General features: G+C 37.3%; 1 protein-coding gene across 1 annotated transcript; it reads right to left on the bottom strand.

Moving 5' to 3' along the window:
- Positions 1 to 11,165: 11,165 nt before the first annotated feature.
- LOC121409717 (forkhead box protein F1-A-like) lies at positions 11,166 to 13,376 on the bottom strand. The gene has a single exon (XM_041601626.1). It carries the CDS (start codon positions 12,468 to 12,470, stop codon positions 11,166 to 11,168), a length of 1,305 nt encoding a protein of 434 aa, XP_041457560.1. The 5' UTR covers positions 12,471 to 13,376.
- Positions 13,377 to 15,078: the final 1,702 nt, after the last annotated feature.

The following is a 15,078-nucleotide window of genomic DNA, read 5'->3' as shown; positions in this document are numbered from 1 at the left end:
TCTCATTTTATTTTAAAAGAAAATAAAATGAGTTCATTGTTTCAAGCCCACGCAGCTCTTCATCTTGCACCAACTACAAAGTTTTCATCCAGTGTATATACAAAGGAAACAATTTTCACCAATAATGTGGGTGTTTGGTCACAAATACCGGAGGTTTGATATTGAACGTTGCGAGAAAAAAAATGTCAAATTTCATCCATAATTACATTTGACAGTTATTCATCGATAACCTTTGCGAAAGGAGTTTTAGACGTCGTTCTCTATATCAGCTTGGCTTGTACAGTCAAATGGGGGAGTTTGGAGTAGACTCTGGTCAAACCAACGAAACCGACTGCAATTATAACCGACAATTAGTTACAATTGATTCGATCGACCTCAAACATGGAAATCCATCAACGTCATATTTTTTTCTACAGGGAATTAGCACAATGTCTTTTGTAAGCACACTGGATTTTCCAAGAAAACGGTGCATGTATGAATAATTTACGTCATAAGTAGAAGATAATTTGAACAAACGTACATTTTAGATTTTGACACTGCTGCATGTCTTTCCATAGTTGTGATTGAAAGTTTGAGAAAAATCGGACAAATAATGAGAAAGTTATGAGCATTTGAATATTGCAATCACTAATGCTATGGAGATCCTCCCATTGGCAATGCAACAAGGATGTGTGATGTCACTGATGAACAACTTTCCCTTTGGTGGACTATAAAATACCCTCAAAATGTCTCTTTTTACTTTTTCTTATGATGATACAAACTCTTTATCCAAGATGTATTCTCAAAAATATGTATTGCATGCCCTCATGTAGAAAGAACACATGATCTATGGATAGGTGTGATAAAAGAGGCAATTCAAGTGAAATATATACTAAAGTAATGGGGAGAGTTGTTCATAAGTGACATCACACATCTTTGCCGCATTGCCAATTTGCTATCTCCATAGCATTAGTGATCGCAATATTCAAATGCTCATAACTTTCTCATTATTTGTCCGATTTTTCTCAAAAATTTGGTGATCTGTTTCTTTGATTTTTCTGTTTTCACACAAGCTATCTTGTTCCAATGGTTTCATTCTCCTTTAACTGAACAGACATGATGACACTGTATAAAATGGTAACACATGAACCAAATTCTTCGCCCAAACATTTATTTTCTGGAAATAGGCTGTCTGACAAAATATATTTCGTTTATCTGCCGGAGGGGGTCAGGTCCAGGATTTCATGAAGGGGGGCGGGTGAAACACGGGAAGTGGGTGAATTTAAATTAATTTCGTGACAAAAAAGATGGTCTCTCAATTAATTAAGACATATCACAACTTCCAGTAGATTAAGATGCAATATAAATACATATAAGGATTTCCACTTCAAAAGTAAGAGGGGGGGGGGGGTCTGAAAAAAGTAAAAAAAACAATGATGCACACGTTTAGGTAAAGGGCAATTGGGGAATCCTATTCCCCTGCCCCCCCATGCGTATCCACGCTCTCTTCATAGTAAAATGGCAAACGGGCACCTATGTTTTTCATGGACCTAATAGAGCAATTAATTATTACCAGAAGCTAATGGGTCTCTTAGTTTTTAAATCGTCTAAGTAGCAAGTTTATTTTACGAACACTTTTCTTTGATTCCTGCCATTGTTATATTACAATCAAACAGATTGAAGCGTAAAAATACAATACCACACAGAAACATGAAGTAACAACTCCCTTCGCTATCATATTCGATAGCCAATAAAAACTTAACTGGAACAATGATGAATGGATTGAAGTTACTAAGATTGCGTGCATGAAAACAGAAATATGAAAAGTTGTATTGCCGGACTAGCTTTTCATGCTTATATACTTAATTCATAATCATGATCAGGATGATGCTGAAGGTTATTTCACTTTCGACTCTGCAATAAATCTCATTATGAAGAGGAAAATCAATTCTGGTTGTGGATATACCATTACCTCATCCATAAGTTAAGAATATTTTCACGTTTGTATTGTATACAATGTAAAGAAAGTATACTTTCTTTACATTATGCATATTTTAATGCTCTGCTCTTACTTTTTTCCTTGTTTGTTTTTTCTACAGTTGTGTAAATATCATGAATATGACTACCTTGATTTGTTCAATAAAACATCCAAACATTTGAAGAAAAAAATGAACTTAAAGGCAAGGTCCACCCTGAAATTATGCAAAATATCCCAAATTACGAAAATGCCCATCTTGGCATGTATGCAAATCAGGGAGCCGATGACGTCACACATAATTATCACGGTTGATTGGTAGTCAACTCATGAAGGGAACGATTAAATTGTAGTGTATCTTGTTGTTATGGTAAAGCTACATCATTATGAAAGGGTATACAGTATAGGCCTCTTATAGATTCAATTCAATTAAAAATGTCAACGGCGAATAAAATCAAATAAAAAAAAATCAAATTTCAACAAAAACAACGAGATTGGAATCTCACTTTTAAAGGATTTCGGGCTAAATTGAAGCGTTCTGCAGGAGCATCTTTAGCCATTACATCATGGTAAACAGGGGGAGACTTTACAGGTTACATGCAAAGGAAAGTAAACCATAGTTATAACCGAGCAGACATTATACTGTCCCTTCCAGGTCTTCATCGCCCATATAGAGTTATTAGAATTTACAGTTTTTTTTTGTTTGTGACGTCATACGAGCAGGTGCCCCTTATGTTATGTAATATTAAATGCATAAATTTCAAAAATTTTAATGGCTCGTGATGACTCATTTTTTTGTTTCAGGAGAGGGTGTGAAATGATTTGTCTATTGGTGTTCTGAAAGATCAATAAAAACCATTTGGAGTTTTCTGAGAAAACGACATTTCATTTCATTTCATTTTTTTACCATACGATATCGGGAAGCCGCTCAAATATGACGTAGAAACAATTTTAATAACTTTGTTATTCTTTCATCGATTTTCCTCAAACTTTCGCCAATAATATCATAATTACTTTTTCTGCTATTTATACAATAGACTTTTTGTCGGGGCGATGGCCCCTTTAATGCACGGACTATATAGATCGATTTTAAAGTCTACTACAATTATTTGCAATGGTTTTAATTTGTCCACATGCCTGAAAAGTTAAAATTTGTTAATTTTTTATCGAGAGGTATTGGTAACCAACACATAAATGTTAAAAGTACCCCCTTTAACAGTTAACAAACCTTCCCTTTAACGGTAGTATACTGTTACCCATTACCATCATTATCACCATGGACCTACATGTTATCAGCATGAAGACATTGAAACAGAACCAGTATTCAGTTCACTGGAATGTTATCAAGAGATGCCATCACAAATCACGCGACTGATGGCGAGAATGCATCACCAGGGTATCACTATGGACCTACTAGTACTACAGTAGTAGGTCGATGGTATCACCATCTCTCTTAAACATCCCAGGTTGTCCCTGTGCGGACAATATTCAACATGACCAATGTATTCATGTCATAACGATCAAGGCCGACCCTGTAGCGACCAAAGAGCGACCAGTCCCTCACTGGCCGACGCATAGTACATTTATTAATCTCCACGAGAGTGACGAGACCGATCCAAGAGCTACAAAAATGGTCTCGCTACTCGTGCCACACCCAACAGAATTATCAAAGCAATGGAATTCGTCCACAACATAACGATCGGGTACCACCCTATACCAATCTTATAAAGAGATCAGACTGTGTTTGGATCAGCGACCCTCGATGGTCAAATCATACTGCATAGAAGACACCGATCTCAGAGCGACCAAATTGACTCATTGCTCACTACGTTCAACAGAAAGGCCAGAGCTATGTGCATTCAAATCGTAACGACAAGGCCGACCCTATAGCGAAGAGAGCCTCGCTGGTCGAATCATACTGCATTTATTACCTCCACGAGACCGATCCCACAACGACCATACATCGATGACAAGACACCAAAACCCGACCAGCGATGAGAGAAATCAAATAGCAATGATGGGAGGCTTTATGCTCTATCCACATTCTTAGTCAGTAAAATGTCCTGTCTAGACACATCCACACTCGCATAAAAGTCCTTTGCATGTGAGAAGATTTGTCGTATGAATACATAATACAGGCAGCAATCACAGAGCGACCAAACAGCGACGACAAGAGCCTCACTTCGAACCGTATTGAATGGGACCAAACCAAGAACGATCAAGGGTGATGACAGCTTCACTTCTTGTGCATTTTCTTTAACAGGTGTACCGCGGAACAACCATAGAGTGGTCACAAAAGTCTAACTGATCTTCCTGCAGTCGATCCTACAACGACCGCAGAGCGATGATAAGAGCACCATACTCCTTTTGCATTTAAAACAACGCGACCAACTACAGAACGACCAAAATTGTGATGATGAGAACGTCATTGGTATAATCGTTCTCTAAAGTATGTTCAAAGGACCGATGCGACTAGCGACCAAAGAGCGATGACGAGAGTGAGCTTCATTGCTCTATTGCATTAATCTGAGAGTTAATATTCGAATTCACACTATAATACTTTGAAAACACGACCGGCTTGAAGTGGCACACGCCCAATAATGCATGTACTGCGTTCCCATGCCAAAAAGAGCCGACCTGGGACCGGTTAGCATTGTTTATGACCAAAGTCTTTGCTGGAGTTCAACCCAATAAAACCTTGGCTCATGACCTTGATAGCAACAACGACGACGATTTTCAAAAGCATGAAAATATTGTGAAAATATTTTTCAAAGGAATTTCTAAAACGGACGAATGGACATTGTCGACTCTGAGTTCGCATAAACAAGAAATCCGACCTGGCTCTTTGGCACTTGCATAATCGTTATGTTGTTGATCCTTTCCTCAAGTTCAACGCGGGTTAAGAGTCAAGCAGGAAGGTGGAGGAATATCAAAAAAGAACAAAAATTCCCGTTAAATCAATAATTCAAGCAGTTACGTAAATACGTAGCTAGATGAAATCGGTTTTAAGGGTTTAATGAATATTATTTCAAATGATTACTTTTATTGTATGCTCTTGGTTATCTGGTGTGACCAAGATGCAAGTCCTTACCCGCGACTGGGCCATATACGTGTAAAAACTATCTCGACTGTCGTATTGACTGTTAGAAGTACATACGATCCAAACTAATTCGAGAATGGACGATATGATTGCGGTGTCCTTCAATCAATTATCAATTTGTCTCTGCGGATTTTTTTTTATTTTTCACTTTTTTTACATGATATGTTTATTACAGCCTACCGTGAGACTAATTCTGAAGACCTTACTCGCAGAACAATCATTCTTAACATCATTATCATTGCAAATACAATGTCATCAGTAACAGCACGGTATGGTAAAGCGAGCGAGAAAAATATCCCCCAAGATAACCCCCCCCCCTACGATGAAAAGTTCATATCGGAATTGTCTATTCTATTCCACAAATTAAGAGTAGGGGAAGATTATATTTTCTTACCAGGTTGTCTGTTCCTATATACCGAGACGTTCTACGGATCCCCATCACACAAGACAGAGTTTATATATTCCAATATTTTAAATTCCACAATGTCAGAGAAAAGTGTCCTTATTTTGTCGGAATCACAGTCCAGAGTAGCAGGACGATGAGTAGTAGGATCTTTGAACAATATTCGGCGAAATTTTGAGATCGAAAAGATGGATGTGCACCCTGACGAAGCTTCTAGTCCTACTCTGCTGATAATCTGTGCTGCGAATAAATTCTCAAGTCTACTTCTCTCGCCTTTTTATCAATTGTTTGTTATGACTATATTCATTTTAAGATCTCACTGGCCGATCTTTGCGTAAATAAAGCTCCCAACTCCCTCCCTTCTTCAAAAAACCCTCTCTCAAAATTTTAAACACAAGCGTTCCGTTTATAAATATATACTTTTGCGATTGTCCCCTCGGTCCCACCTTCCCTCTCCAGAGGCTGGCATAGAAACGAAGAGATAGTGGAAGCTGATTGTATACCAGCATGGATATAACACTAACAGTTTATGTAAACTTCAGGTTTCTCCTATTGTAAACTGTTTAACTTTAGTCGTGCCATTTTCGATCTTAAGTTTATTGAAAATTTAACACTATTTATTTTCAGGATTTACTGTGTTTAGGTTAAACCTGACGTTTGATTTGTTATGCAGCTAGCAGCGGCTGATTGGCTGGCTAGGTTGCGGTGCATTCATCCAGTGTTTATCACAATGTGATCCATGTCCCTCACCTACATACAACATTCCTTTATTATTTTTCCCCTCTTTAATTTCATCCATAATTTGTTAATATCATTGGAGAAGTATAGCTTAAGTGCATAGTTTCGCCGATCAAATATCAGGTTTTTATTAAACATGTAATTGAGTGAGTCTCGGTCATAATTTGATAATGAACTTGATAAAATTTCATCGCCATTCCAATTTCCAGAGATAGTGTATCACTGTGCTGATTTTTATGCTTTAATATTCTAGCCTTACTGCGATTGAACAAAAATGTATCGTCAGTTGTATTGAGCAAAAGTAAAATTCTGAAATACTCAACTTTTCATCCGTAAGTAACAACGTAGAAGTTTCGAATATTCATAGTCGAAATATAATAGGTCTATAGGTCAACAACATTTTCATTATACAAAAATGATTTAATTTGTTGTTTCTGCATCTTTTCAAATACAAAAATACACAATACATGGCAGAATATTTAAAATAAAGATATAAACAAAGTTGTATTTTATAACGATTTAAGAAGGTTGCAGAGATGCCATAATGAGCTGATGAGCTCGACTATGTGGCAACCCGGAAGAACAATCACAAATTATATTTAGTAATAGTATCTTAATGTAAGCGTGCAGGTGCAGAATGGAGGGGGGGTGAGCACTTGGTGCTTACAATTGTTACAGTTGACAAAGACATAGAAAATATTTGAATTTAACGCAGTGAGTATTTATTAAGTAGTATTTTTTTAAATACCTTTTTATGAAGGGATAAATGATTTTCGGCTGTTTGAGTGAGTCTGGTGATGTATTACAAAAATTTACAAATGTACTCCATATGACCCTATTCAGTAAGAAAAATAACTCTAATAAATTCTGAGCTATAAAGGGAAATGGCAAGTACTGAATTACCATCGACCACAACCAGTAACGTAAAGAGCGAATAAAATTGTTAGGAGATTGAACATGGTATAAGGCCTAAGGCGCAAAATTGCTATTTAAAAAGGTCGCGAGGGAGAAAAAAGTGACCTTTTCGCACTAAAAATCTAATTTTGTGATATATTTTGACATAACATTCATAAAATAATATCATATCTCATTATTTTTTCTTTCATTTAGTTCTTTCTCTCCTTCTGCCTTTTTTCTTCCTAGGCCGTAGATCATTCATTCATTGTTTTTTTTTTTTGGGGGGGGGTGTCTATACGTTAATGACAAGTGCATTGCTTTACAAAAACACGAATCGGTACCATCCCTATTAAATTCAGATTTAAAAAAAAACGTATCTTATATGAGCAAAATTGAACTTAAAACTTAAAATTCAAGTGGTGGGGTGGCTGCTGAGTCATGTTTTCATTTTTTTTAAAAGCTCCCATTCAAATGTGGACTTTTAAAAAGACAAATTGGGCCATGGATACAAAAAAATCAACATGTTTATATTTGCAGTCAAATATATCCTAGTTTCTAAATCATGTAAAATCCTGATTACAAGTATAAGTAGGCCTATTACGTTTATACTCAAACAAAATACTTATGATTATTTCAGAGCTTACTAACTATGACATTTGGACTTGAAATTTACTATGACTTTACATCTTTTCATGATATGCATTGTGGTAATCCCTATGTTTATGAATAAACAGCCATTCTGTTCGAAAAATCACAAGTAAATGTATTTTCTAATGTGTTCGAAGTTCCTCGGTTATACACATGCATGCCCATCGGCCGCGGTACCAATAAGTTTAGAATGTTTGATAGACCAATATTTGTCATTTTGCCAGGAGTGAGTTTGGCATGTATTTTATAACATGACCATGATGACAATAATACAGTTAAATCTGAGTTTAGTCATTGAACATGGGAATCAGAATCATGCTGTTTTGACCAGAGAGCTACTGTTTTGAATATGTACTCGAAATAAAAATAACTAACAATCAATAATTAAAAAACATGACATAACGAGTTTATGATTCAGAATCAAATCATTACATCCTTTAATAGAAGAATTCGATTAACTTTTAACTTTTGAAAATTAGACTATTTTTAAGGAAAATATTAGGTGAATTATATTCATAAATATTCATTAAAATGTCATAAAATTCCAGAGAGAATGAAAGCCCCACAAATTCAAATTTGTCAGTATATAACGCAGGAAAATAAAAAAATAAAGTTAAACAATTTTGTGTTGAATAACATGTTTACATTCTATTTAGAAAATTATAGGTATGTCCGTTAATAATGAAGGCTAAAAAAACTAAAAACTGAACCAGAAAGCTAAATACGGTCCTACTATATAATATTCTGATTGGTTTTTCTATGAACATTCTGGAATTATTTTACACCAAAAGATGGAATTATCAGGGAGTCGATTTTTGAAATTTTATTTAAAAAAATGAATGTGTCAAACGATCATATTTTCCATGCAACGTGGTTTAAAGTGTTTCAGTTTACGCTCAAATTTCCTTGCATAGTTATTCGACACCTTCTCTGGTTACCCCATCAGAATCCTATATATATATATATATATATGTAACATTTTTTCCACATCATTTTATGATCATTATCCCCACTTTAGTCAATTTGCGAGATCTCCTAAGAAAATTGCTTCTGGTACAATGGTATTTGGAAAAAATATATTGATTCATCCAAAATATTTTTCATTATGGGGAGGGGGATTACATGCTAAACATTTCCCTTTTTGCTGAAACTGGGATCGAACGCCTAATAACCTATATAATCTTTCAGGGTTTTAATGCTTGGGTTAATGACCTGTATTCTTAATTATGCATACCCGATTTCTTTCTACAAATAACAAGGCATAACCATAGGTCTACTTCATATCATTTGCATTGTTAAAAAAATAGTTGCACGGCTTTTAATTATGCAGTAATTTCCCTGTTAAAATACTGATGTTAGATACAAATAAAAACCTATAATTTTTTAAGAACCCCTACAGCAACTACCAAGGTGTCACGCATTTGAGTAAAAAATAATTCTCTACGAGTCTCATTATAAGCCTTAAATGGATATCACTTTTCAACTTTCCCTTTCATTATAACACGGACACATTCGCTCTGTTACACCAAGAAATACCAGCAGAAGTGGACAGGAGACATCACCGTGGCTTATCAGACACGTAGGAGTTTACCTTTATCATTTCACCTGTATGATCAGTGGGCTCTGTAATGTATATTCTTTCATTCTAAAATGCAATATAACACCAAAATGAAACAAAGGAAGATAAGTCTTCCTTATCACCGGTTGAATATAGTTAGGAGGAGGTGGGGGTAACCTGCACCCCCCAAAAAAATAATAATAATGCACCTACAAATGATAATATTTCGAAGACATATTTCATCCTTTTTTTTAAGATAAGGAAGTCCATCTCGTGTTATACCATATTTGCTATTGCTCTGTCATGTCTATACTAATGAGAATCAAGCTCCGTGATGATAACATTATCATATCGCATGCCATGATACAACACGTTTCAGATTTGAAGTTCCTGCAGCTACAAGATACAACGTTACAAGGTTACTTTTTTTTCAAATCAATTTTTCATCCTATCAAGACTGAGAGTAAAACAAGTGCAATTTATGTGGTCTTAATGATAAAATATGGCATAAATCAGAAGCCGATATGAATCACCCACTGACCTAGTTGTATTACCGATTCTACATTTTCTAATAGATTTGTAATTCGCACGGTTTCAAAAATTCAAGGGATCATTTTCATCAAAATATGATGAATATGATAATATAACTCCTGATGATTTAAAATCTCATTTGACAATTTTGAATATTCAGTTCTTATTTGTTCTTATAATCCATAACATTTCATTTCTACTTCGATAATCCGACAATTTTCTCAAAATAGATTTTTTTTAAAAGGAACCATCATTTTCATCGAGATTTTTTGTCATAATTGGCACAGCCATAGTAGTCGTCCAACATTAGATGAGGAAACTTCTTTGTCTTATACCAAATGTGATAACGATTACCAAAGAGAGATCAGCAAACGGATGAAACAAAAATATATAATATTATACCTCTGCGATAAAATTTATGAATATCATTTTCGACACCGCATAAAGGAGTCGGTCTGAGATTTACATATTTCCGTGAGAGTGTGTTTATAGTTTACGTTACGATATACCTTTGATCTCATTTAAATAAATTTGTTTAGATTTGCAAGGCTGACCATTAACCACAAAATCGCTAAGGTGTTGGGCAACTAATTTTCCTGTAGGCTCACTGGGGTTTTGAAGTGTCAGTCTTGAGATGTTGTTGATCAAAATACAAGCCTCGGATATTTACTCTTCAAAAGTCACATACCACCGAAGATCTGTTCCGCACGGTAATGACATATTTCTCCTTTTTGAAATTTTATTTAGTTTATTCATTTTCTAAACGAATTTATCTTTTATCAAGAGACCTCGAAAGTGGCACTGCTTCAGGCTGTTTTAATTTGTATCGTATCATAATTAACTTGTAAGATTTGTTCTCATAATTTCAATCAAGCATCTCAATCAAAAGTGTACTAATATATTGAACGTAAATTAGTCATAATCACCACATATAGCCTAGCAGTCATCATTATTCACTGACTCTTATAATCACTTATTTAAGCTTATCAGCAATTCATTATCATCTTCCTTATCGTCATCATTAGTTTAATCGTCGGTGTCGTCGTCATCGTGATCATCATCATCATCATCATCATCATCATTATCAAATCATTATCACAATAATTTATCAATTTTGTGCACCACAATCATCATCATGTTCACCCCACACACTTTCCACAGCAAAATCATATTTGCCATCCTCCTTCATCAGCATATGTCATCTATTTTCATCATTTACTCAGTCAGTCATCTATTTTCATCATTTACTCAGTGAATTGGTAGTAAGTCCTCACCAAAAATAAAAACCCACACACACAATGCTTACATCTTAAATATAAAAAAAGTTATAAAAAACCTAAATTCTAAAATTGTTTTCCTTCTTACCTTGGGTCATATCTATCCCATCTGGTACTGGATGATGCGTTCCCGTTGATGTGATGTAATTGGTAGCATCTACATGAGATTGGAGAGCAGCGGGATGAGGAGAACCATCTTCGCATTCGGGAGGTTGCTGTTTGATGTACCGACTATTCGCCGCCGTGTTCCCCCAACCTCCGGCATAGCTGACAGAGCACTGCGTTGAATCCATTCCCAAGCCGCCACCGCCGCTGATGGTGGCGGTGTTCATGTACAGGCCCGTCGGAGTCGGAGGCGTCCCCGCGCTGCTGGCCGTGATGTACTCCCCGCCCGACATCGAGCAGCTGGTCATGAAGCCGCCGTTTGGCGAGCAGGCGTTCGGTGCGCTGTTCGCAAGGTGTGGCGACATCGGACCGCCTATCATACTCATGTTCATGTTCCCATCCATCCCATTCATGTGACCCATATGATTCATACCAGCTTGCATGCCTGGTAATCCACTGGGAGCAACGGGGCCCGAGTTCTGTCCAAACATATCCATACCTCCCATCCCTAACATATGATGAGGCATCGCATTCATCATCGTATACGGAGGTCGAAGAGCGTGGCATTTTCGTCGGAAACCTCGCGGTCGACGTCGAAATGAACCTTCTTCGAACATGAACTCACTGGCTGGATCGATGGTCCAGTAATGTCCCTTTCCCGGCCGTCCAAGTCCTTTGGGTAGCTTTATGAAACATTCATTGAGTGATAGATTGTGGCGAACAGAGTTTTTCCATCCTTGGTATGGACCGCGGAAAAATGGGAACCGTTGCATGAGAAACTGGTAAATCTCGCTAAGCGTCAACCGTTTGGCTGGCGAGCTCTGAATCGCCATCACGATGAGAGCGATGTACGAATAGGGCGGCTTCTCATGGCGACGGATACCGGCCCCACCCTTCTTGTTTAGCGCCTTGTCACTGCTATCTGTTTGACTGGTGGGCGAGTCGGCCGGGATATCGGTGCTCGAACACTGCTCCAAGCCGACTGAGTCGGCAGGCTGAACGGCAGGTACCGCTGGCTGGTGGGATTGTGTCGTCTGCTGCTGATGCTGCTGCTGTTGTTGCTGTTGCTGTTGTTGCTGCGGTTGATTGTGGTGAAGCTGTTGATGAGGTTGCTGGTGATTGTGCTGGTGATGAGCTACATGATGGTGGTGGTGATGATGCTGTGGAGACTGGTTCTGGCCTTGAGATGGCGGCAAATGCTGGCCCGACATAGCAGTCGAGCTATGAAGAGTCGCAGACATACTCTCTAATTGAGTCATCTGGAAAGTGTGACACTGACAGCACTAAATCTACTCCCGGGATATTCTGCACGAAATAAGATGTATTTGTAGAGATGTATAGAAACCCCGAAGACCACAGCCCCTCCTTGCTTTTTCTAGAAGATAATCAATCTGTCACAGTTTCTCTCAGGCCAGAATTTACAAGAAATAGCAGAACACGTGAGTGAAATGTAAGCGATTGGAGTTTGAAGAGCTACCTGCCCTAGAGCTAGCAGCAAGGCGATAGTTCAAGTTGACGCGGTAATCGACCAATAAATCCCGATAACAAACAAATCGTCTGCTTGGGGTTGAGTTCAACTCGCGATGTGTAGAATACTCCAATCTTCCCGTCTATCTATTGACCAATCATTGAATCTTGGTAACATTGAGTTACCAAACAAATCAGTGTGTTTTCTTTCTAGTTTGAGGCAGGAAAACAATACACAACGTTATTTATCACAGTCAAACATTGTTTATTTGTCTATACTGCAACATTCTCGACAGCCATATAGGTTTACTGGCCGAAAGTGAGAATGGGTCGGTCGTTGTGCAGCTTTCTGTTCTTAGATGATGAACCATAGATGGGCACACTAAATTTGGATAGTAACAATTTCCAAGAAAATACCGAAGAAGATAAGACCATCCCCTTGGCCCAAAAATATTTAGGAGCGAAAGAGGGACACCCAAGCAAGCAAATGAATGAAGGAAGAGACGAGTGTTCGTGGTTACTACACTACCGCTGACGCAGGCCAAGCTGAAGCTAGCAGACTATAATATTGTCGAGTGGTTGTATATGACCGTGGTGCGTGAATGAGGCGGGTAGCAAGTGTATGTGTGCAAGGGCGAGGTAGAAGTGAGAAGGTTTCGAGCTGGCCACTCGCCCCCCACGTCGATGGAAAAGCATTTGCTTCATGTCAAGTGAAAGGAATCCCCCTCTCCCTCCCTCCCTTCTCCTCTCTTTGTATTTCTTTCTAATTCTCTCACGCTCAACCCTCTTTATCTCTCCCCACTGTTTTTTTTCTCTTGATCTACTTCTACATGCATTATCGTTTTCGTCCATTCTTGAAACACAGGCTACTCCTCGAAGACCGCGCGTGCGCATAATTAATTATGCAAATAAACTGTAATCGATAAAGAGTTGCCTTATCTTTTCCTCTAATCATCAAACAAAACATTTGCTTGCGTGAGTATCAAACCCAAATGTACCCATGCTTACAACTTCCCCTTGTCGTTATAAAAGCCGCAAGAAAACGACAAGACTAATGCAAAGCTATGAAATTCGATTTGACATTTCGAAAAAAAAAATTACCTTGCGTACCACTTGAAGTTGAACTTTCGTGGCTACTGAAATGTAAAATCATAATAAACTGGACGCTTCCGACGTTACTCAGTTTCCTCAACCTCCCATTCATGTATAGGCATATTTTTATAAGAAACTATTCATAATATTAACAAAGAGATTATTATCATTAGGGTTTGTTTAAATTATGAATCACGAAGAAGAAAAAAAAACACCTGTCAAAAATACTGCACCAAATCATGCAAACGGAATGGGGGTGATAATTGCCCAGCTATCAATGTATTCAGATGTCGTCAATGTTTTTTGTCAATAATGTACTTAAATGTGGTTAAAAGTTTGACTGTGAAGCAATTTATATTATTGCTAAAATATATATGTTCAGGGGCCCGTTGCAGAATGAGTTGCAATCAATCGCAACTCTAAAAATCACGCGCAATTTGATTTTCGACCAATCAACAGCGCGCATTTGGGACTTGCGCATGATTTTAGAGTTGCGATTGATTGCAACTCTTTCTGCAACGGGCCCCTGATTCACAATCGATGAAATTAAATTTAGGACTAAAACGGACAAATTTCATCGAATCCCCTTTTAATGTTGACACCTTCACTCATACACTTTAAACAAAGAAATTTTAAAGAAATTTAAAGAGATTTAAATTTTCATTTCATCCTTCACTTTCAACAATTTTTTTTTCGACGAACATTATTTTCATGTATAGAACAATTTGGCGTTAATAGTGTTTTTTAAACATTTTTATCATGCAGGATTCAAGTATGCCTAACCAATGTTATTTATGAACTGTCATAGCAACTCAATTGTTTCATTGAATAACCCATTGACATTCATTTTATTCTTTGCCTGAAGCCCCCCCCCCCCCCCCGTCATGTCAGTTAATATAGCCTGGTTTCAACATGCGTATACACCAAATGCGAGAGTCTGATAATGGCAATCGTACTGAATTTACCATTCGAATAGGCATTACGGAAGGACATGAGCATATAAAATTATCATATGTCATTACACTAATAATTTAATTGATACCTCAATCTGTCGACGCACAGGAAAGTGCACTTACACATACGTCTCTAAATGACCTTAATCGTGGTTTATAAGTAGAGAATTCTTAGTAGATCAATTTAAATGACATGATGTTTCAATTGGCTATTTTGTGTAATTCGACACCATTCTATTTAACTCTGTAAGATGTGTAATGATGTATGAAAACGAATTTGATACTTTAATTGTCAGTTCTTGTCTTCCTCATTAGTGTGTTTCAGTGGCGCAATGAGTCAAAATTTGGAGGGACT

This window comes from Lytechinus variegatus, chromosome 2 (genome assembly GCF_018143015.1).
Source record: "Lytechinus variegatus isolate NC3 chromosome 2, Lvar_3.0, whole genome shotgun sequence".
In the NCBI taxonomy this organism is placed as follows: Eukaryota; Metazoa; Echinodermata; class Echinoidea; order Temnopleuroida; family Toxopneustidae; genus Lytechinus; species Lytechinus variegatus.
The sequence above is the reverse complement of the archived record's forward strand: the minus strand, read 5'-3'. Positions and strand labels throughout refer to the sequence as shown.